The 22,935-nt window shown below is 41.8% G+C and overlaps 1 protein-coding gene across 1 annotated transcript in view; it reads left to right on the forward strand.

Moving 5' to 3' along the window:
* Positions 1-22,935, forward strand: part of PRKDC (protein kinase, DNA-activated, catalytic subunit) — a 128,203-nt gene that overhangs the window by 54,692 nt on the left and 50,576 nt on the right. The window contains exons 11-13 of the mRNA XM_075828112.1: positions 1,775-1,986; positions 3,670-3,757; positions 16,599-16,742. Coding sequence (XP_075684227.1) covers positions 1,775-1,986; positions 3,670-3,757; positions 16,599-16,742 — 444 coding nt within the window. The remainder of the gene's footprint in view (positions 1-1,774; positions 1,987-3,669; positions 3,758-16,598; positions 16,743-22,935) is intronic.

Raw genomic sequence — 22,935 nt, forward strand, 5'->3', positions numbered from 1 at the left:
TTCTGCCGAGTTTTGCGACGCGGTTTCCGCGTCAAAAAACTCGGCAAAATACCCCGTGTGAACATAGCCTTAAAGAAACTCAAACTGTGGGAATATGCTAACCAATTTTTGTATGCAAATTAAATTGCAAATTATATAGATATATCCTTTACCATCTAAAGCTGTGTTCATACGTCGCTGTTAAAGCACATTTTTTACTGAGATGAAAACATTTTTCTGCAGAACCACTTTAGGGAAAAAAAACACAAATTGACTGCAACGTAAGAACAAAAACTTACCCTAATGAATAATTGTAAATCTCTAAACTTAATGGGGTTTTCTGACACCTCACTTGTAATGGCCGATCCCCTACTGCTGCCAATACCAATCACATTTCAAGTTACTCACGCTGGAGAATCTGCATTGTTCTTGTGATCTCGTTGGGGGTCACGTGACTCCGACCTTATCTGAATTTTCACACTTTTTGTGATGCCCCGTCCGTTCACTGCCCATGGTTACTTCTGGCTGTGCTTACTTGGAAACTGCCGTGGACCCTAACTCCTAGATGTAAACAAATGGAAAAGAACGGCAGGAGTGTGAATTGTCAGGAACGCATCAGAAGCAAGAAAAAGGTATTTGGGGAGGTTAATGAAAGGTGATAACTATGCCCAGACCATTAAAAAACCAAACATTCAAAATTAGGGTCAGAAAACTATTAAACTGATGTGTTAACTAATACTGTTTTTTTGTTGTTTTTTTGTGTGAAACCAGTTAGAAACAATAGTTTTTTCCAACAGTCAGTTTATGAAAATCTATTTTTTGACTGAGAGAAATCTTTTACATCTGTAAAAAAAAGTATTAGACATTCCTCTCTAGTAATAATAGTTATCGCTATGACTGTGATGTGTAATGCGCATCAGTCAACGGATTTTTCGCTAATATTCGGGTACGGACAGGATAGGGACAGTAATGCATACGTTTTATTGATGTTCAGGTGTACGAGTGTTTGCAGTGAATTATGTGACACCGCTATTGGGACACTGGTAAACGTCCGGGTCATGGAGTCACTAGATGTCCTAAGTAGGAGCAGACGGGTTATTAGACAAGCAGCTGCTCATCTTCTCCTTTTCTAAAAAAAATAAATAAAAAAAACATATATTAGACCCAGATTAGCTCCAAATGGGGAAAGTGTTACGGTTTTTCCTCTCTGCCAACCCAATCAACAGAAAAAGCCTTATCCCAAATGCTCTGATCAACTCAATCAATTTTTTTTCTTTTGCAGACCTTTATATCCACAGCTTTCTATTGTAATCTCATTGTGTGCCCAGTTTGTTCTAGGCCTGTTACCATTATATTTATATGAAAGTGTAATAAGCAGGAACATGGTTTTAGTTAGATGAACTTTGTTCTCTACAATTGTATAAATACCCCTTCGCTTCTTCCAGAACCTTAGAACCGAATTTCTAATTTTATTTCCTCAATCTATATATTTTTGTAATCCTTTTTTTAGCTCTTTGTTTAGGAATGAAACCGGATGGTGATATGTAGCTTCGCTAGCTTAATTAAGTAGCAGATTCTATACATGTACGAATAATGGGGGGACAGGGGAGTCCATATTGATTTTGTTTCTAGAAGGGAGTTCAAATTTACATGGAATTTATACAATAAAAAAATGTGATCAATAACTATTAACAAGGACCACTGATCTGTTTATTAAACTGGATTAAGTTTTTTAATTGGGTCAAATAGAAAATTTAGAAGCTTTTGCCGATACACTTTTTGTCTTGCTTTTTAGGTGGGTTCTGTTCCATGCTGGCTGTTTATTGGTTGGATAAGTCAGATGATGGCAATGCTTGATAAAAAGGAATCCCTAGCAGTACAGTTTATCATAGAAAAAATTGCTGACTATTACCCTCAATCTCTTGTGTACCCATTCATGATCAGTGGAGAAAACTATAACTTTGAAGAAACTGTTGATGGACACAAGAACAAAGCATTTGTGGAAAAGTGAGCAGATGGACAAACTGGGATTGGAATTTGTCAAATTTAAATATTTAACTTATTTGTTTGACATTGTTTATTGCCTGTCTATAACACATTTCTATGGTATAATGTCACTTGGACAGGTGCCTATAAAGCTGATTGTACTTTTCGGATTTAGCCTTTTATAAGTTTATAATCATTAAACATAGAATTCTATATGTGAGATCTGGCTCTCCATTGGTGAGCGATTTTGTCCACTGAGCCATACCAGAATGACTAAAGTGTCACATTTTCCTGCTTGTAGTGTGTTTTACTTATGTTTCCAATGACTTTCCTAAAAATATGTACACCATTCAGCTATAACGTTAAAACCACTGACGGTGAAGTTAATAACATGATAATCTTGTTACAATGGCGCCTATTAAGGGGTGGGATATATTAGGAATCAAGTGAACAGTTCGTTCTTGAATTTGATGTGTTGGAAGCACAAAAAATGGGCAAGCGTAAGGATCTGAGTGACTTTGACAAGGCCAAATTGTGATGGCTAGACTGGGACAGAGCATCTCCAAAACGGCAGATCTTGTGGGGTGTTCCCGATATGCAGTGGTTAGTACCTACCAAAAGTGGTCCAAGGAAGAACAACCGGTGAACTGGCCACATGGTCATAGGTGCCCAAGGCTCATTGAACATGGGGAACGAATGCTAACCTGTCTAGTCTGATCCCACAGCAGGTCTACTGTAGCACAAATTGCTGAAAAAGTTAATGCTGGTTATGATAGAAAGGGCTCAGGACAGATAGTGCATCACAGCTGCTGCGATTGGGACTGTGTAGCCGCATACTGGTCAAAATGCCCTTGCTGACCACTGTCCACCACCGAAAGCGCCTACAGTGCGAACGCGACAATCATAACTGCTGTGACCAAGAACCATAGTGTTCAATTGCATAAGTAGAAGGAAGCATGTTATACATAGACTTTTTATTGCAACATGCTTTAGGAATATAACAATAAAGATTCATTTTAATCCTATTGCTGGATTTCTACATCGTTTGGATTGTCAGAACTGGACCATGGTTCAGTGGAAGCCTAATCTGACAAATCACTTTTTCTTTTACATCATCTGCATGGACTGTGTTTGTGCATCACTTACCTGGGGACTGCACTATGGGAAGAAGGCGCAGAGGGAGTTTGATACATACTCTGGGCAATTTTTTGCTGGGAAACCTTGGGCCCTGGCATTTATGTCGATACTTTGACACAAACCACTTATCATAACACTGTTTCAGACCAAATACACTCCTTCAAGGCAACGGTATTCTTTTTTTTTTTTATGGCAGTGTTTTCTTTCCACAGGATAATGCGCCCTGCTGCACTTCCAAAATTGTTTCGAGAAATGGTTTGAGGAGCATGACAGAATTCAAGGTGTTGACTCCAATCCATGGAGGCCCCACCTCGCAACTTAACCTGCTAACGTCTTAATGTGATACCACAGGACACCTTCAGAGGTCCATGCCTTGACGGGTCAGAGCTGTTTTGGCAGTGTGAGAGAGACACACACAGTATTAAGCAGGTGGTTTTAATGTTATGGCTGATTGGTGTAGATTAGGGATTGCATCAATACAAGGGATTGCATCAAGTAAATGTTTATATAACATTTAGAGTTCTCTATCATCTGTTAAAATTAAATACGTGTATGTTTTAATTTTAGAATTCAGAGAAAGCTGGATAAAAATGGATTAATTAAAGATTTTATTCAAGCCTTGGAGCAGCTGTCTAATCCTGCATTGATATTACAGGTGAGATTAATGAACTGAAACAGCCAGCAAAATTATAATACATACAAATGGACTTGATTTTGAATGTAATACTAATATTGCATTAAGGGTACAATCCCACTTTATGGTGTCTGCATGCAGCCGAAGCCCCACTTACCTGTAGTGGCGAATGGCTGCACGATTTTGCTGGTTACCGTTTGTGCAGCCATTTGCCACTGCAAGTTAGACAGGGCATCGGCCGCATGCGGACGCCGCTACGTGGGGCCGTACACTTAATGTATAATAAGATTGTGAAAATGTATGTATAACCTAAGGGTTTCCAGACCATGCCGCTCTGGTGCACCAGGCCTGGGTGCACCATTTACAGCCTGTAGAACCTGAAGTGTGTATTACAGGGCATAATGTACCCCCCATCACTTGCAACATATTTAACCTCTTAACGACTGACCGCTGCCTTTTGACGGCGGGCTATTAAGGTTCCCATTCTACAGCGACGTCTTTTGGCGTCGCTGTGGAAAAAACTGATCAGCGCTTCAGTGAGCACTCCTCCTCTAAGCAGGAGCTGTAACTTACAGTTCTTGTACTGAGAGAAGACTGCTGAATACAGCTGGGATGGTAAACTCAGACCCCAGCTGTTTAACCCTTTCATCACTGCGGTCCGTGACTGCGGCATTATCAAAGGGGACTTTATCAAATTGCAGACTGGGGTAATCCTCTGCGGTCAGCCCCAGGGGGGAACAAGAAAGGACCCCAGGACTGTATATTATATAAGCCTGCTGTTAGGGCACACTGTGTATTGCCCTAACAACAGCCTATGTCCTAATGTAATATTTTAGCATACAGGAGTATTTTAATACATTTTAAGTAAAAAATAAAGTTATCCCTTCATGGGATAAAAAAAAAGTAACCAGAAAATAAAACAAAAGTCCCAAAAAGTCATTATTTAGCATAAAATGCATTTAATTGCCTATACATTACATAAAAAAAAAAATACACATATTGGGTATCTACATGCTTGTAATAACTTGAAGAATAAATATACTAGGTTATTTAGCATGAAACATGAACGGTATAAAAAAATAAACAAAAAAAAAAACCATGCTGAAATTCGGATTTTTTTTGCTATATTCACGTTGCAAAAATAAATTATGTAACTTGCACAGTAAATTTTCTTGTACTTCCCAAACCGCGCAAAACAAAAATAAAATTTCTCCCGCATAAAACAGGACCAAATACAGCCTCTTAAATAAAAAAATCTAGAAGTTATTGCTACTGAAAGGCAGAGAGACCAAACCCAAAACACTTAGCTGGTCATTAACCGCTTCCCGACCACCGACTAGTAAATTAACGTGGGTGCTTGCAGGGCTTTGTGCAGCGATGACGTTAATTTATGTTCTGCCTTTCGCCAGTGATCTGGACCCCCAAAGCACATCATCACCTCCTGCTGTCAAGGCCAGGACTGGAGCGAGGTCCAATCCGGTCGATTAAAGGGAGCCTGTCACCAGACTGTCCGTATTAGATTATTAACAGTGTATTGTAGAGGAGACTAACCTGTTTCTGACGTTTATTTTCATTTTCTACTTACTGCCGCCTTTGTAGAGAAACCAGTTTTATTAAGTTTATGCTAATGAGCATTTAGCTGCAATGAGGGCCGGTTCAACCCCCCTTTCCTCCCTTCTTACATTGATTGACAGGGGCCAGGCAGCGTAATCTGCACGTTCATGCCTGGCCCCGTACTATCCGTAATGTGCGCGCGTCCCTGCTGTTCAATCGGCGCATGCGCATTGCGATCTTTCTGCTCGACTTTCTAATCGGCACTACTGCGCATGCGCAGCGTCCCTGCTTTTTATTCGGCGCATGCGAAGTACTGGCGATTAGAACGCCGAGCAGAAAGATCGTACTGCGCATGCATGTGCCGAGTGAAGAGCAGGGACGTGCGTTACAGATTGTACGGGGCAAGGCATGGACGTGCCGATTACGCTGCCTGGCCCCTGTCAATCAATGTAAGAAGGGAGGGAGGGGGGGTTGAACTGGGGAGCGACGTAAGAGCGTTTAGGTGCAATGGTAACGCCCTCATTACACCACCTAAATGCTCATTAGCATAAACTTAATAAAAACGTATTTCTCTACAAAGGAGGCAGTAAGTAGAAAATGAAAATAAACGTTAGAAACAGGTTAGTCTCCTCTACAATACCCTGGTACTAGTTTAATACGGACATTCTGGTGACAGACTCTCTTTAACCCTTTTAGATGCGGAGGTCAATGGTGACTGCAGCATCTAAGGGCTTGTAGCTGATCGGCACCCCATGACGCGATGGTCGGTATGGCAACCGGAGGCCAAGCAATGGCTACCTGGTCTGCCAAGTACGGAAGCAAAAAAGGACCCACCTCCAGCAGTTCCTAATGGGCTGCCTGTCAGTGTGACACTGACCGCTCTAAGAAGTGGTTATCAAGGCCTTAGTATTTTGGAATGAGAAAGGGGAGGGCCATAGCACATCTGCTGGAAGCGAGAGCACCTGTATTATACCAGCAGAGTTTCCCAAACTACAAAGGAGAAAAATTCCCAAAAATGTGCATTGTGTGTTCCAAAAGGGGGGTAAGAAAGGACACCATTTATGAGTGCGACACTGGCCTGTGCATAAAGATTTGCTTCAAATCGCTACACACACACACCTATAGATAATTTTTTTTATTTACCCCATTATTATACCCTCTTATTTTGCCCTGATGTATGCTGCCCAGATTACATATACCCCCACATTATAAACTGAAATACTAGTGAGACCCCAAACAAAACTACTACCAAACAAAATCCACGCTCCAAAAGCCATTTGGCAATCACTCCCTTCTGAGCCCTTCCATATGTCCAAACAGCAGTTTACAACCACATATGAGAGATTGTTTTACAAATGTTGGGGTGCTTGTTCTCCCTTATTTCTTGTGAAAATTAAACAATTTGATCTAAAACTACATCTTATTAGAAATAATTATTTTTGTCATCTTCTTGACCCAATTCTAATCAATTAAGCCAAATAACTTTGCAGTCAAAATTGTCACAATGCCCCTAGATTAATTCCTCAAGGGGTGTAGTTTCCCAAATGATGTCACTTTTGAGGGGTTTCCACTGTACTGGTACCTCATGGGCTCTGCAAATGTGACATGGCGACCAGAAACTAGTCCAGCAAAATCTGCATTTGAAAAGCCAAATAGCGCTCCTTCCCTTCTGAGCCCTGCTATGTGCCAAAATAGCAGTTTATGACCACATATAGGGTATTGCCTTACTCTAGAGAAATTGCTTTACAGGTGTTAGGGTCCTTTTTTTCTTTTTAGTCCTTGTGAAAATTAAAGATTTTTAGCCAATACTACATTTCATTAGAATTTTTTTTTTTATCTTAGCTACCCAACTCTAATCACTTCAGAAAATAACTTGTGGGGTCAAAATGCCCACTATACCCTTAGATGAATTCCTTAAGGAGTTTAGTTTCCCAAATGGAGTCAGTTTTTAGGGGTTTCCACTGTACTAGTACCTCAAAGGCTTTGCAAATGTGACATGGCGACCAGAAACCAATCCAGCAAAATCTGCGCTCCAAAAGCCAAATGGCGCTCCTTCCATACTGAACACTGCTGTGTGTCCAAAAAGCAGTTTATGACCACATATGGTGTATTTCCGTACTCGGGAGAAGTTGATTTGCAAATGTTGGTTTGCTTTATCTCTCTTATTCCTTGTGAAAATAAAAACAATTTTTTAGCTAAAATTTACATCTTATTTAAAAAAAAATATACACTACCGTTCAAAAGTTTAGGGTCACTTAGAAATTTCCTTGTTTTTGAAAGAAAAGTACAGTTTTTTTCAATGAAGATAACATTAAATTAATCAGAATACACTCTATACATTGTTAATGTGCTAAATGACTATTCTAGCTGCAAACGTCTGGTTTTTAAGGCAATATCTACATAGGTGTATAGAGGCCCATTTCCAGCAACCATCACTCCAGTGTTCTAATGGTACATTCTGTTTGCTAACTGTGTTAGAAGGCTAATGGATGATTAGAAAACACTTGAAAACCCTTGTGCAATTATGTTAGCACCGCTGTAAACAGTTTTGCTGTTTAGAGGAGCTATAAAACTGACCTTCCTTTGAGCTAGTTGAGAATCTGGAGCATTACATTTGTGGGTTCGATTAAACTCTCAAAATGGCTAGAAAAAATGAGCTTTCATGTGAAACTCGACAGTCTATTCTTGTTCTTATAACTGAAGGCTATTCAATGCGAGAAATTGCCAAGAAACTGAAGACTTCCTACAACGGTGTGTACTACTCCCTTCAGAGGACAGCACACACAGGCTCTAACCAGAGTAGAAAGAGAAGTGGGAGGCCCCGCTGCACAACTGAGCAACAAGACAAGTACATTAGAGTCTCTAGTTTGAGAAATAGACGCCTCACAGGTCTTCAACTGGCAGCTTCATTAAATAGTACCCGCAAAACGCCAGTGTCAACGTCTACAGTGAAGAGGCGACTCCGGGATGCTGGCCTTCAGGGCAGAGTGGCAAAGAAAAAGCCATATCTGAGACTGGCTAATAAAAGGAAAAGATTAATATGGGCAAAAGCACACAGACATTGGACAGAGGAAGATTGGAAAAAAGGTGTTATGGACAGACGAATCGAAGTTTGAGGTGTTTGGATCACACAGAAGAACATTTGTGAGACGCAGAACAACTGAAAAGATGCTGGAAGAGTGCCTGACGCCATCTGTCAAGCATGGTGGAGGTAATGTGATGGTCTGGGGTTGCTTTGGTGCTGGTAAAGTGGGAGATTTGTACAAGGTAAAAGGGATTTTGAATAAGGAAGGCTATCACTCCATTTTGTAACGCCATGCCATACCCTGTGGACAGCGCTTGATTGGAGCCAATTTCATCCTACAACAGGACAATGACCCAAAGCACACCTCCAAATTATGCAAGAACTATTTAGGGAAGAAGCAGGCAGCTGGTATTCTATCTGTAATGGAGTGGCCAGCGCAGTCACCAGATCTCAACCCCATAGAGCTGTTGTGGGAGCAGCTTGACCGTATGGTACGCAAGAAGTGCCCATCAAGCCAATCCAACTTGTGGGAGGGCCTTCTGGAAGCATGGGGTGAAATTTCTCCCGATTACCTCAGCAAATTAACAGCTAGAATGCCAAAGGTCTGCAATGCTGTAATTGCTGCAAATGGAGCATTCTTTGACGAAAGCAAAGTTTGAAGGAGAAAATTATTATTTCATATAAAAATCATTATTTCTAACCTTGTCAATGTCTTGACTATATTTTCTAGTCATTTTGCAACTCATTTGATAAATATAAGTGTGAGTTTTCATGGAAAACACAACATTGTCTGGGTGACCCCAAACTTTTGAACGGTAGTGTATGTGACATATTGCAGTTAAAAATAGGGAAAAATTATAATTTTTACAAAATGTCTTAAATTTTTCTATTTTTTAATTAATTTCCGCAAATTGTATCAGTCTACTTTTACCACTAAAATAAAGTACAACATGTGACGAAAAAACAATGTCAGAATTACTTGGATATTCAAAACTTTCACTGAGTTATTCTCTGATAAAGTCAGATCTACCAGATTTGACATATCTGGCTTGGTCATTAAGGGGTTAAGTCCACTTTGGCAAAGACCGCAACAGATGGTGCTATCTGAGACTAATGGACCTTGACCTTGGAGTTCACCTCTAATCTCTTTGGAAGTTGTTCTGGGCTCTTTGGTTACCATTTGTATTATCTGGTTATATTTTGGCATTTTCTAGCAAAATGTGCTGCCCAGTATCAGAAAACTTAGTCTCGGTCTCAAGTCATGGGTCCTCCAACAGGATAGTGACCCAAAACACACAGAGGCACCCGTCAAACCTGAGACAGCTGAAGCAGTTTGCTCACGAGAAGTGGGCCAAAATACCTGTGGACAGTTGCAGAAGTCTCATTGTGAGTTACAGAAATTGTTTGTTTGCAGTGATTACCTCAAAAGGTTGTGCAACAAAACATTAAGTTAAGGATACCATCAAAGTCAGGACCCACTGTGCTTGCTGTCAGTGAGTAGCTGACCTCTCTAATACACTGCACTACGCAATAATTGCGATCAGGGCCTCCTGTCCTCAAGTCCCCTAGTGGGACAAAGTAATAAAGTAAAAAAAAAAGATGTTTTAAAAATAAGAAAATAAAAGTTTCAAAAGTAAAAATCCCCCTTTTTTCCTTATCAGTCCTTTATTATTAATAAAAATATATAAACAAACAAATAAGCTATGCATAATTGGTATCGCCGCGTCCGTAACGGCCTGAACTACAAAATTATTTCGTTATTTATCCCGCGCGGTGAACGCCGTAAAAGAAAATAATAATAAACCGTACCAGAATCACAATTGTTTGGTCACTTCACCTTCCAAAAAATGGAATAAAAAGAGATCAAAAAGTCGCATGTAAAAAGGATTTTCTGACAAAAAAAAAAGTAAATTTCACCTCTACTTTGCTCTAAATTCCTGTGAAACACCTAAAGGGTTCATAAACTTTCTAAATGCTGTTGTGAATACTTTGAGGGGTCTAGTTTCTAAAATGGGGTTTTTCGTAGGGGTTTCTAATATATAGGCTCCTCAAAGCAACTTCAGAACTGAACTGGAACCTAAAAAAAATAAAAATGAGTCAATACTTTGCTTCTTACATTATACTGATAATGAGCCAGGCCCACCCTGTTTTGACCGTTTGTATAAACAGAGACCCCTATTAGATCGTTTCAGTGCCCGGTTTGCCCAAGCATTCACCCCTGAGAATTGTATTTCTATTGATGAGTCCATGGTACATTTTAAAGGGAGGCTTCAATTCCACCAGTACCTGCCGAGTAAGAGGGCAAGGTATGGTGTGAAGATGTATAAGCTGTGTGAGAGTGCATCCGGGTATACCTACAAATTTAGGATATATGAAGGAAAGGACACCAGTATTCAACCCCCAGAATGCTCCCCCTTACCGGGAGTTAATGCAAAAATTGTTTGGGATTTGGTGCACCCACTGCTGGACCAGGGCTACCACCTCTACCTGGATAATTTTTATACCAGCGTCCCAATCTTCAACTGCCTCGCTTCCAAAAGTACTTCGGCATGCGGCACTGCTAGAAGAAATCTGAGAGGCCTCCCTAAGACTATGCTTGGGCAAACACCCAGAAGTGGTGAGAGCAGGTCACAGTCTAGCAGCAACATATTGTGTGTCACATACAAGGACAAGAGAGATGTCCTTGTATTGACAACAATACATGCCCACACCAGTACCCATGTACCTGTACGAGGTACCAGTACAGAGACACCCAAACCAGACTGCATCCTGGACTACAATAGGTACATGGGAGGGGTGGACTTGTCAGATCAAGCCCTACAGCGCCATGCGGTGTGGTATAAGAAGCTGGCCGTGCACATCATACAGATGGCATTATACAATGCGTATAATTATACAATGCGTACGTGCTACGTCGATGTACAGGCCAGAGGGGAACTTTCCTGGAATTTCAAGAGGTGGTTATCAAGAAACTATTTTTTAGGGTCGAGGAAGGGGGGGGGGGGGGCTCCCAGTACTTCTGGAAGCGAGGCCACACGCATCACACCAGGGCAACACTTTCCAGGAGAAGTTCCCCAAACTGGCAAGAAGGGAAAAAGTCAAAAGAGGTGCAAGGTCTTTTATAAGAGGGGGGTAAGGAAGGACACAATATATCAATGTGACACGTGTCCTGAAAAACTAAGGCTCTGTATGAAAGAGTGTTATGAAATGTATCATACATCCCTTGGTTTTTAATCTACCCCAGTTTTACTTACCCTGATGCACTCCGCACAGCTTATCCCCCCTCGTCTTTCCCCTCTGAGCCCTGCTGCGTGCCTAGGCAGCTGATTACAGCCACATGTAGGGTATTGACGTACCCGTGAGAACCCACATTACAGTTTATGGGGTGTATGTCTCCGGTCAAAATGCTCACTACACCTCTAGATGAATGCCTTAAGGGGTGTCGTTTTAAAACGGGGTCACTTCTCGGGTGTTTCAACTGTACTGGTACCTCAGGGGCTTCTGCATACATGACTTCACACCAGAAAATCCCCAGTAGGCCAAATGGTGGTCCTTTCCTTCTGAGCCCTCCCATGGGCCCCAAACAGCAGTTTATCACCACAAATGGGGTATTGCTGCACTCAGGACAAATTGGGAAACAAAATGGGGTATTTTGTTCACTGTACAAATAAGAAATTTTGATCAGAAATTACATCTTATTGGAAAAAATGTAATTTTTTAAATTTCACTGCCCAATTCAAATACGTGCTGTGAAAAAACTTTGCGGTCAAAATTATAACAACAATAAATCAATTCCCTAAGGGGTGTAGTTTCCAAAATTGGGTCACTTCTAGTGGGTTTCCATTGCTTTGATACCTCTGGGGCTCTGCAAATGCGACATGGCACCCAAAAACCAATCCAGCAAGATCTGCACTCCAAAAAACACACAGTGCTCCTTCCCTTCTGAGGCCTCCCATGGGCCCATAGGGCAGTTTATCGCCACAAATTGGGTATTGCTGTACTCAGGAGAAATTGGGCAACAAAATGGGGTATTTTGTTCCCTGTGAAAATAAGAAATTTTGATGAAAAATGACATTTTATTGGAAATAATGACATTTTTTTAAAATTTCACAGCCCAATTCAAATTTGTGCCGTGTAAAAACTTTGGGGTCAAAATGGTAACAACAACCATAAATTAATTCCTTGAGCGGTGTAGTTTCCGAAATGGGGTCACATTTGTGGTTTCCTACTGTTTTGGCACCTCAAGACCTCTTCAAACCTGGCATGCTGCCTAAAATATATTCTAATAAAAAAGAGGCCTCAAAATGCACTAGGTGCTTCTTTGCTTCTGGGGCTTGTGTTTTAGTCCACGAGCGCACTAGAGACACATGTGGGACATTTCTAAAAACTGCAGAATCTGGACAATACATATTTAGTAGTGTTTCTCTGGTAAAACCTTCTGTGTTACAGAAAAAAATGAATATAATTGAAATTCAGCAAGAAAAATGAAATTTGCAAATTTCACCTCCACTTTGCTTTAATTCCTTTGAAATGCCTAAAGGGTTAAATAAACTTTCTAAATGCGGTTTTAAATACTTTGAGGGGTCTAGTTTTCAAAATGGGGTGTTTTATGGGGGTTTCTAATACATAGGCCCCTCAAAGCCACTTTGGAACCAAACAGGTACCTTAAAAAAAAGGCTTTTGACATTTTCTTAAAAATATGAGAAATTGCTGTTTATGTTATAAGCCTTGTAACGTCCAAGAAAAATAAAAGAATGGCATCGTTTTTTGAACAATCTAAAGTAGACATATGGGAAATGTGAACTAGTAACTATTTTGGGTGGTATAACCATCTATTTTACAAGCAGATGCATTTAAATTCTGAAAAATATTTTTTATAAATTTTCTCAAAATGTTGCAATTTTTCACCAATAAACACTGAATATATTGTCCAAATTTCATCACTAACATAAAGCCCAATGTCTCACGATAAAACAATTTCAGAATCGCTTGGATAGGTTTAAGCATTCCAATGTTATTACCACATAAAGTGAAATATGTCAGATTTCAAAAATGGGCTCTAAGCCTTAAGGCCAAAACTAGGCTGCATCCTGAAGGGGTTAATAAAGAGATTATAAAGATTTGGGCCTAAAACCGATCCTTGTGGTACCCCGCTGCTGACTTCAGCCCTCGTTGAGTAAGTTCCATTTATAACGACTCGTTTTCTGTCCCTTAATCAATTCTTTACCCACTTTCATATATGGTTCTCCAGTCCCTGTGTCTATAGCTTCAGAGCATTATTGTTGTGTGGTACAGTTTCAATTGCTTTTGCAAAATCTAAATATATCACATCCGCCGCCTGACCAACATCCAGATTTGCACTTAACTCCTCATAGAAACCGAGCATGTTCATTAGGCACAACCTATTTTTCATGAATCTATGCTGGTTATCAGTTATTAGACTTTTCTATGTTTATATACTTTTGAAGTTCATCTCTTAGAATACCCACAAATATTTTACATGCCACAGATGTCAAACTTACTGGACGGTAGTTAGTTGGTTCCACCTTTTTACCCGTCTTAATTATTGGTACAACATCGAGCGCGATCCCACTTGTTTAACCCGTTAAATGCCGCGGTCAATCGAGACCGCAGCATTTAAATAGTTAGAGAGTGGACGACCCCCTCTGGTTGCTATGGCTGCCTGGGCGCCTAATGTAGGCCCCCGGGGCTGCAATCTTTGTACTCCTACTAAGCCATGCCTCTGGCGGGTCTTAATAGAGGCCTGTCAGAAAGACTATATACTGCAATACATTAGTATTGCAGTATATAGTGCAAGTGATCCAACAATCGCTGGTTGAAGTCCCCTTGGGGGGCTAATAAGAAAAAAGTCAGTAATTTAAAATAATGTAATTTAAAAAAAAATATTAAAAGTTAAAAAAAAAAAACATTTTCTCCCTAGGGCATAGTAATAAAAAAATAAACATAATTGGTATCGCCGCATTCGTAAAAGCCTGAACTATTACAATATATCATTATTTAACCCGCACAGTGTACGCCGTAAAGAAAAAAAAGTTGTAAACATCAGAATCGCTATTTTTTTGGTCACCTCATCTCCAACAAAAAAATGGAATAAAAACTCTTCCCGCAAAAATCAAGCCCTTATAGGACTATATCGACAGAAAAATAAAAAATTTATGGCTTTTGGATAGTGGGGAGAAAAAAAACGAATATCTGAAAGTTGATTACGACGGGAAGGGGTTAATACTTGAGGATGAATTCAGTCTGGGCCATGGGATTTATCAATATTTAATTTGCTCAGACACAGCTGTACTTCCTCCTGCGTTAAGCAGGTAATATTGGGTGGGGAACTTTTATCACTGTCCCCCTGTATATCTGTAACTGGGGACTCATCAGTAAACAGAGAGCAAAAGTACATATTTAATATTTTAGTCCTCTTTGTCCTCTACAATTATATTCCCATGCTCCTCGGATAGGTCATCAGTACATGATCTTTGGGGGTCCGACACCCGGGCGCCGCACTCATCAGCTGGTCCGGTGCCGCCGTGCACTTGGATGTACATGACGGAAACAGTTCGCTCCGGCCACGGAATAACGGCCGAGCTGTAGTACTGAAGATCGGCTCCTACTCAAATGAATGGGAGCGGACCTGCAGCACGGCCGCTATGCTATGTACGGAGCCAACTGCTTCTGGCTCCATACATAGCATTATGGGCCATAACATCCGGTGCCCGCAGGCCACCAGAGCGGCTTATCGGTGTAGGGACCATGTGTCGGTCCCACAGCGATGATATACCCTTGATATACTGATGACCTATCCAGTGGATAGGTCATCAGTTGTCAGAAGGTGGACAACCCCTTTAAAAGGGACAATACTATCCGTGTGTGTACCAGAAGAGGATAAGAAAGGACACCAGTTATTAGTTTAACTAGTTTGCTTTAAAGCGTATATGGATAAAAAAAAAACAATTTTTATTTTACCCCACTATTATAGCACCTGTTTATATCCTGACACACGCTGCCCAGCTTACCTATGCCCCCTCATTAGAAAACTGAAACACCAGTAAAACAACAAAAAAACTACTACAAAGCAAAATCTGTGCTCCAAAAGCCAAACGGTGCTCCCTTCCTTTTGAGCCCTAAACTGTGCCCAAACAGCAGTTTACATCCATATATGTGGCATCTCCTTACTCGGGAGAGCACTTTTAAAAAAATTTGAGGTGTGTCTGCAGTGGCACAAGCTGGGCACAACATTATTGCCACTAAAAGGGCATATCTGTGAAAAAAAAATCCTCCTGCAGCACATTAATTTCTGGAAAACACAAGTGGGGTCAAAATGCTCACTACACCCCTTGATAAATTCCTCAAGGGGTGTATGTTCCCAAATGAAGTCACTTCTCAGGGGTTTCCACTGTACTGGTACCTTAGAGGCTCTGCAAATGCGACATGGCACCCAGAAAGTAGCAAAATCTATGCTCCAAAAGCCAAATGGCACTCCTTCAATTCTGAGCCCTGCCGTGTGCCCAAACAGCAATTTGACCACAAATTAGGTATTTCTGTACTTTGACGAAATTGCTTTACAAATGTTGGGAGGCGGGGGCACAGACTTTTTCACCCTTATACCTTCTGGAAATAATATATTTTTTTTTAAGCTAAAACTTCATCTTTTTGGAAAAAATAGCATTTTTCATTTTCACAGCTTAATTCCAATAAAACCTATGGAACACTTCTGGGGTCAAAATGCTAAGTAGACCCCTATACGAATGCCTTGTGAGGTGTAGTTTCCAAAATGGGGTCTTTTTTGTGTTGAGGACATAAATGACCATTATTTTGCAGACAAAAAGTTAATCTTTTTTTATTTAAATATCTTAGATTTTTAAGATGTTAAAGGGGTTATCCGGGTTGTTACATTTTTTTTAGAGACGGCTGCAAATGTCCTGAAATTAGAATACAATCTGTAATCCCCTGATTTTTTCCCTTGGCAAGCCATTGCTGACGATCTAGCGTTCCTCCTGATATTTCTTTACATGTGGGCAGCATCAGACCGCTGCAGCCAATCAATGGGCTCATGCAGTGACGTGTCGTATTTTGGACATCATGGTGCCCATCACGGAGCGTTCATGCTAGGAATACAAAACCTAACCACTGAGCCCTCTATGCGGCTTCATCCTTTACATGCTGCCCACATGTAAACAACCAGGCGGAGCGTCAGCGCTTGATCCAAGACCTATTTAACGTATTTATACATGTTTTTTGTTTTTAATTGTGCGTTCTTTTTACTAGGACTGGAGAGAGGAATTCAATAAAGAATTCGCTAAACCAAGAACCGATAGAAACAAAATTAAGATGATGTACAATGAGATGTATACAAATCTTGGGAATGCAAACAATCCTAATTTTGGAGCATTCAGAAGGAAGTTTGCAGAGGTATGTATTTTACTGGTTGGGTGTAAGCTGATTTTCTATTTCTAAGCTGAAACCTTCTGAATTCCAAAATATTATAAGTGAACCAAAGGAGTGATACTAGAGTGTGCTAGAAGTATATTTTGTGGGTTTTGGAGGGGGTAGGACTATACATGGGTTTTTACTTTTCTACTCTCTTGTAAATGTTGGTCCTAAAACATTTGATACCACTTGCTGGAATATGACTGAAACGTCAACGATTTAAATGGACACTAACTTTTAAAAATTACTTATGCTAATTTAATATTATACCTGATACAGATAAATTTTCTAATTTACTTACCCTTAAAATTTTGTTCTATCCATGCAAATTCTGTGTGAATTTACTGCCACGGGTGTCTCCCTTTCCTGTAATCTGCTGTCCACCCCCTGTTGTCAAGCAAAGTTCATCCCTAGTTACAGAGAAGAATTGACAGGCTGCTGAGGGGGGGAGGTCTTTTCACTGCCTGACTATACAAGTCTTAGGAGAAAGGAGTATGGGAGCAAAGAGAGAGACATACAGCTGCATACAAGTCTATGGAGAGGGAAGTGGGGAAACAGGAGAAAGGAGCACTGATAGTGAGTCAGACACAGATGCTGCATATAAGTGTATGGATAGTATCCTTCTGAAGTGGCCCTTATCCCATAGGTTACTTGACCCTCCCTCATAGCCCTGCATTCCCCCTAAGGTGGACACTCCTTGTTTCCTATTGTAGGAATCAAATGGTGTTGTCCAGTTTTGCTCCATTATGTCCGACACCCCCAAGTCTTCCCTCTAGTCTCTACAAGCGCCGATATCTGACAGGCAACTGCCCTTGTTATCATTTGACCAATTACTCTCCTTATTAAGTTCTCTTTTATTATGTTGTCACAATGACGTCGTCACCGGAGAGACTGCACCCCTGAGCCTAGTAGGAACGCCAGTCTTAATAAACTATGTAGTAAGATGCAACACATTTATTAAGAGGCGAATGCCTCTCTATGAATGTGTTGCACCTTTTGGCTGGCTCTGCCACTTCCCTCCCATAAGACATAGAAAAATAATGTATCCTCTCCTCGCTGCTTCTCCCCTCAGGCTCTCACTGTAGGCCGCGGCTCATACAAGGTATTAACGCCTTGGTTTTTATTTTATTGTCCGATGGGTAAGAGGTGGGTAGTCTGATCGGTGGGGGCGACTGTCTCACTTATACCCTACTAAAATGAATATCAGTTTCCCTGATGCCTATACAGGGCTGCCACCATGAAAAGAATGACCCCATCTCAATCTTTCCCCTTTCTTACCAATTCCCTACAATGTCCCTCCACGCATTTCAGCCGAACATTTGTCGCAGGACTCCTCAGGGGATTCACAGAGTTAGGATAAATGTAGTCTAGCATAATAGAGCTGGGATGAGTGGGTAACAAAGATGGTGCTTCCAGAGTGGTGGTGCCTGTGGTGTGGAAGTCTGGCCTAGTGGGAGCACCATGGGTAGGACCATTCTATTCTCATATGCTTGTGCTAGAATTGTCAAGTAGTGTATCATGGATCCAGATGAATATCAGTAGGTACTATTGATTTGACATATATGATTAGTCTGTGCTCCTTCCGTGAGATTTTTTGTGGATTATTGTGACTATTAATTTTGTAAAATTTTCATGTGCACTTTTCATTGTTCTCTGGGATTCCATTGTCAGCTCCTACTGAATCAGAGGTCAGCAGAGGTCCATTGCTCAGCCTTCCTCCTCCTGTGGATGCTCCTGTCTACCCTGTCTTTCCACTTTTCCTGCACCTCTTGTGGTAAAGCTGAAGTGGTGTGAGTCGACTCTACTTCTCTGTTGAGAGCTCCCCGTCCGTTGCCTGTGGCCCTTTCCTTGACTTCTAATTCTGTCCGCCATCCCAGCTTTTTCTGGCAGCGCGGCGGCCTGTGTGTGCGCCGTGATGACTTCTGGATTCTTAGCATGCCCGCGTGTCATGTGGATCAGCTTTGGGCAGCATTGTGAATGTCGAGGTATGCAGTTTGACTACAGTTCGCCCTGCAATACAGTAGACAGGACTATAAATGGGGTAGGGGCACCCATTGTTGGGGAGGTTATGTTGTCTCGGCGACTTCATTTAAAATTTGTTTTGACTGGAGAATACTGAAAATATACTTCTTGCTCCCACAATGCTGGAGCTACAAGTTGCTCCCTCCCACTTTGGATCTGCAGAGTGTAGTGCAAACCCCTACCCAGTAAGTGGTTTTCTTCTGGTTTGGGTATTGTCCTTATATGGGTTCAGGTTACTCCCACTTCATTAGGGTGATCAAGATACTTCCCAAAAGGCTAAAGAGAAGGTTTACATACACATATGTTTAATCTGCAATAAGACGTTGCTTGCTATATATAATATCAAAAGAATTAAAATAAAAAAAAACTGTCAGGATTGTACAGAGAATATATTTAAGGAAGAACAACCATTCTTAATTGAAGAAATTATAGTGATTGTACGCCAGAAAATTCAAACATCTTTGACCTCCTTCTCACAAGCTAATAAACCTGTTGGTCCAGCTCCTATAGTTAAAGAGGCTCTGTCACCAGATTTTGCAACCCCTATCTGCTATTGCAGCAGATAGGCGCTGCAATGTAGATTACAGTAACGTTTTTATTTTTAAAAAACGAGCATTTTTGGCCAAGTTATGACCATTTTCGTATTTATGCAAATGAGGCTTGCAAAAGTACAACTGGGCGTGTTGAAAAGTAAAAGTGCAACTGGGCGTGTATTATGTGCGTACATCGGGGCGTGTTTACTACTTTTACTAGCTGGGCGTTGTGTATAGAAGTGTCATCCACTTCTCTTCACAACGCCCAGCTTCTGGCAGTGCAGATCTGTGACGTCACTCACAGGTCCTGCATCGTGTCGGCACCAGAGGCTACAGATGATTCTGCAGCAGCATCGGCGTTTGCAGGTAAGTCGATGTAGCTACTTACCTGCAAATGCTGATGCTGCTGCAGAATCAAGTGTAGCCTCTGGTGCCGACACGATGCAGGACCTGTGAGTGACGTCACAGTGCTGCACTGCCAGAAGCTGGGCGTTGTGAAGAGAAGTGGATGACACTTCTATACACAACGCCCAGCTAGTAAAAGTAGTAAACACGCCCCGATGTACGCACATAATACACGCCCAGTTGTACTTTTACTTTTCAACACGCCCAGTTGTACTTTTGCAAGCCTCATTTGCATAAATACGAAAATGGTCATAACTTGGCCAAAAATGCTCGTTTTTTAAAAATAAAAACGTTACTGTAATCTACATTACAGCGCCTATCTGCTGCAATAGCAGATAGGGGCTGCAAAATCTGGTGACAGAGCCTCTTTAAGAAAAGGAAGATTGTACAATCCTGGCCAAAAGTTTTGAGACTGAAACAAATTTTGGTTTTCATAAAGTTTGCTGCTTCAGTCTTATTATATATTTTAGCCCGATATTTCTATGGTATACTGAAGTACAGATATAAACTTTTCATAATTTTTAACTTTAATTGACAAATCCATCATGTTTATGCAGAGACTCGATATTTATATAGTTAACCCCTCTCTTTCACGACTTCTGCATTTTGCCCTGGCCTGCTGGATATCAGCTACTGGGCCAAATCCTGACTCATGACAACCCATTCTTGCCTAATCAGTACTTGGAGTTTATCACAATTTCTGTGTTTTTTTTTTTTTGTCCATCCGCTTTTTAAGGATTGACCACAGGTTCTCAATGGGATTGAGATCTGGGGAGTTTCCTGGCCATTGACCCAAAATGTCAATGTTTTGTTCACCGAGCCACTTGGTTATCACATTTGCTTTGTTACATGATGCTCCATCATGCTGGAAAAAGCATTGTTTATCACCAAATTGCTCCTGGATCGTTGGGAGAAGTTGCTCTTGCAAGATTTGTAGATACCATTTTTTATTCCTGGAAGTGTTCTTAGGCAAGATTGTGAGTGAGTCCACCCCCTTGGATCATAAGCAACCCCTCACATGAATGGTCTAAGGATGCTTTACTGTTGGCATGACACAGGACTCATGGTAGCACTTACCTTTTCTTCTCTGGACAATTATTCTTCCAGATGTCCTAAAGAGTCTGAATTGGGCTTCATCAGAGAAAATAACTTTACCCCAGTCCTCTGCAGTCCAATCCCTGTACCTCTTGCAGAATGTCAGTTTGCCCTTGATGTTTTTCTTGGAGAGAAGTGGCTTCTTTTCTGCCCTTCTTGATCCCAGGCCAGCCTCCAAAAGCCTTTGCCTCACTATGTGTGCAGCTGCACTGATAGCTGCCTGCTGCCATTCCTGAGCAAGCTCTGTACTGATTCCGTAGCTGAACCATCCTTCGGAGACGGTCCGCGCACTTGCTGGACTTTCTTTGGCGCCCTGAAGCCTTCTTCACAGCAATTGAACCTCTCTCCTTGAAGTTCTTGATGATCGGATAAATGGTCAATTTAGGGGCTGAATATATATATATATATATATCAGTGCCCACCAAAAGTTCCGGAACACCCTCATAACTTTTGAACGGCTCGAGGTGCAGCAAAATCTTAAATGGCATGGGGGTCGAGTGGCAGCTCAATTGAAAGCTCTTTTCAATACAAAAACAATACCGCAATCGATTTTTGAGAGAGGATTTTTTTTCGCTGAGATATTTCGCTTTAAAGTTATAATCTTCACTATAGGCTACCGCCGGTGTTGGCATTACCCAAAATGTACTGTGCGGGTAAAATCCTAAATGTGTGTGTGTGGGTGCGTGTGTGTGTGTGTGAGCTTGGGAATGTCACATCAAGGTGAATTTAAATTACGTATTATTACAATCGGCCTTGGCGATACAAAATGGACCTGGTGTAAAGGATCTGCCAGGCACAGCTTCGGGGTTAACTTCCTTAGGTAATCAGTCTTCACCTGAGTCTATGTCTCTGAGACTGACTCCAGCTTCCACCACTCAGGCTGGCAGGCTTAGGAGTGGGAGAGCCTATCGCAGCCTGGCCAGACTCAGCTAGCTCCCGCCCTCTGTCTATTTATACCTGCCTTTCCTGTTCCTCCTTGCTTGTGATTCTTTCCGTGTGGTTTCCTGGCACAGCTACAGCTCCTAACAATTTGATCCTGCTCCATTCTGACCCTGGCTTTCTGACTACTCTTCTGCTCTGCGTTTGGTACCTCGTGCTCTCATGGTTTGACTTGGCTCGTTCACCACTCTGTTGCTCACGGTGTTGCCGTGGGCAACTGCCCCTTTCCCTTTGCTTTATATTCCCTTGTATGTTTTGTCTCGTGCACTTACTGAGCGTAGGGACCGCCGCCCAGTTGTACCCCGTCGCCTAGGGCGGGTCGTTGCAAGTAGGCAGGGACAGAGTGGCGGGTAGATTAGGGCTCACTTGTCCGTTTCCCTACCCCTATCATTACATAATCACAAGCCCATATACCTAGTCTACCCTGGTCCCTGACACTACTATGGACCCCCTTGAGACCCTGGCTCAGCAAATGCAGGGTCTCTCCCTACAGGTCCAGGCCCTGGCTCAGAAGGTCAACCAGCCTGAGGCTACCTTGGTAGTTCCCCTCACCTCAACTCCTGAACCCCACCTCAAGTTGCCCGACCGGTTCTCAGGGGACCGGAGGGCTTTTCTCTCCTTTCGGGAGAGTTGCAGGCTTTACTTTCGCTTAAAGCCCCACTCCTCAGGTTCTGAGAGCCAGCGAGTGGGTATAATTATGTCCCGGCTCCAGGACGGGCCCCAAGAATGGGCCTTCTCCTTGGCTCCTGACGCCCCTGAACTTTCCTCCGTTGATCTTTTCTTTTCTGCTCTCTGACTCATTTATGACGAGACTGACAAGACTGCCTTTGTCGAGAGTCAGCTGGTGACCTTACGTCAGGGTAAGAGACCTGTTGAGGAGTATTGCTCTGACTTTAGGAAGTGGTGCGTAGCTTCTCGGTGGAATGACCCTGCCTTAAGGTGCCAGTTTAGGTTTGTTCTGTCGAATGCCCTGAAAGACCTGCTAGTTAGCTATCCCTCTTCTGACTCCCTAGACCAGGTTATGGCTTTAGCGGTACGACTTGACCGACGTCTCAGGGAACGACAACGTGTACGTTTATGTGTTTTCTCCTCCGACTCCCCCATGATGCCTCCCGAGGTTCCGTTGCTTCGTTCTTCCCTGGAAGACTCAGAGGTACCTATGCAACTCGGGGCCTTCATGT

The sequence above is a fragment of the Rhinoderma darwinii genome, chromosome 5, assembly GCF_050947455.1.
Source record: "Rhinoderma darwinii isolate aRhiDar2 chromosome 5, aRhiDar2.hap1, whole genome shotgun sequence".
Lineage (NCBI taxonomy): Eukaryota > Metazoa > Chordata > Amphibia > Anura > Rhinodermatidae > Rhinoderma > Rhinoderma darwinii.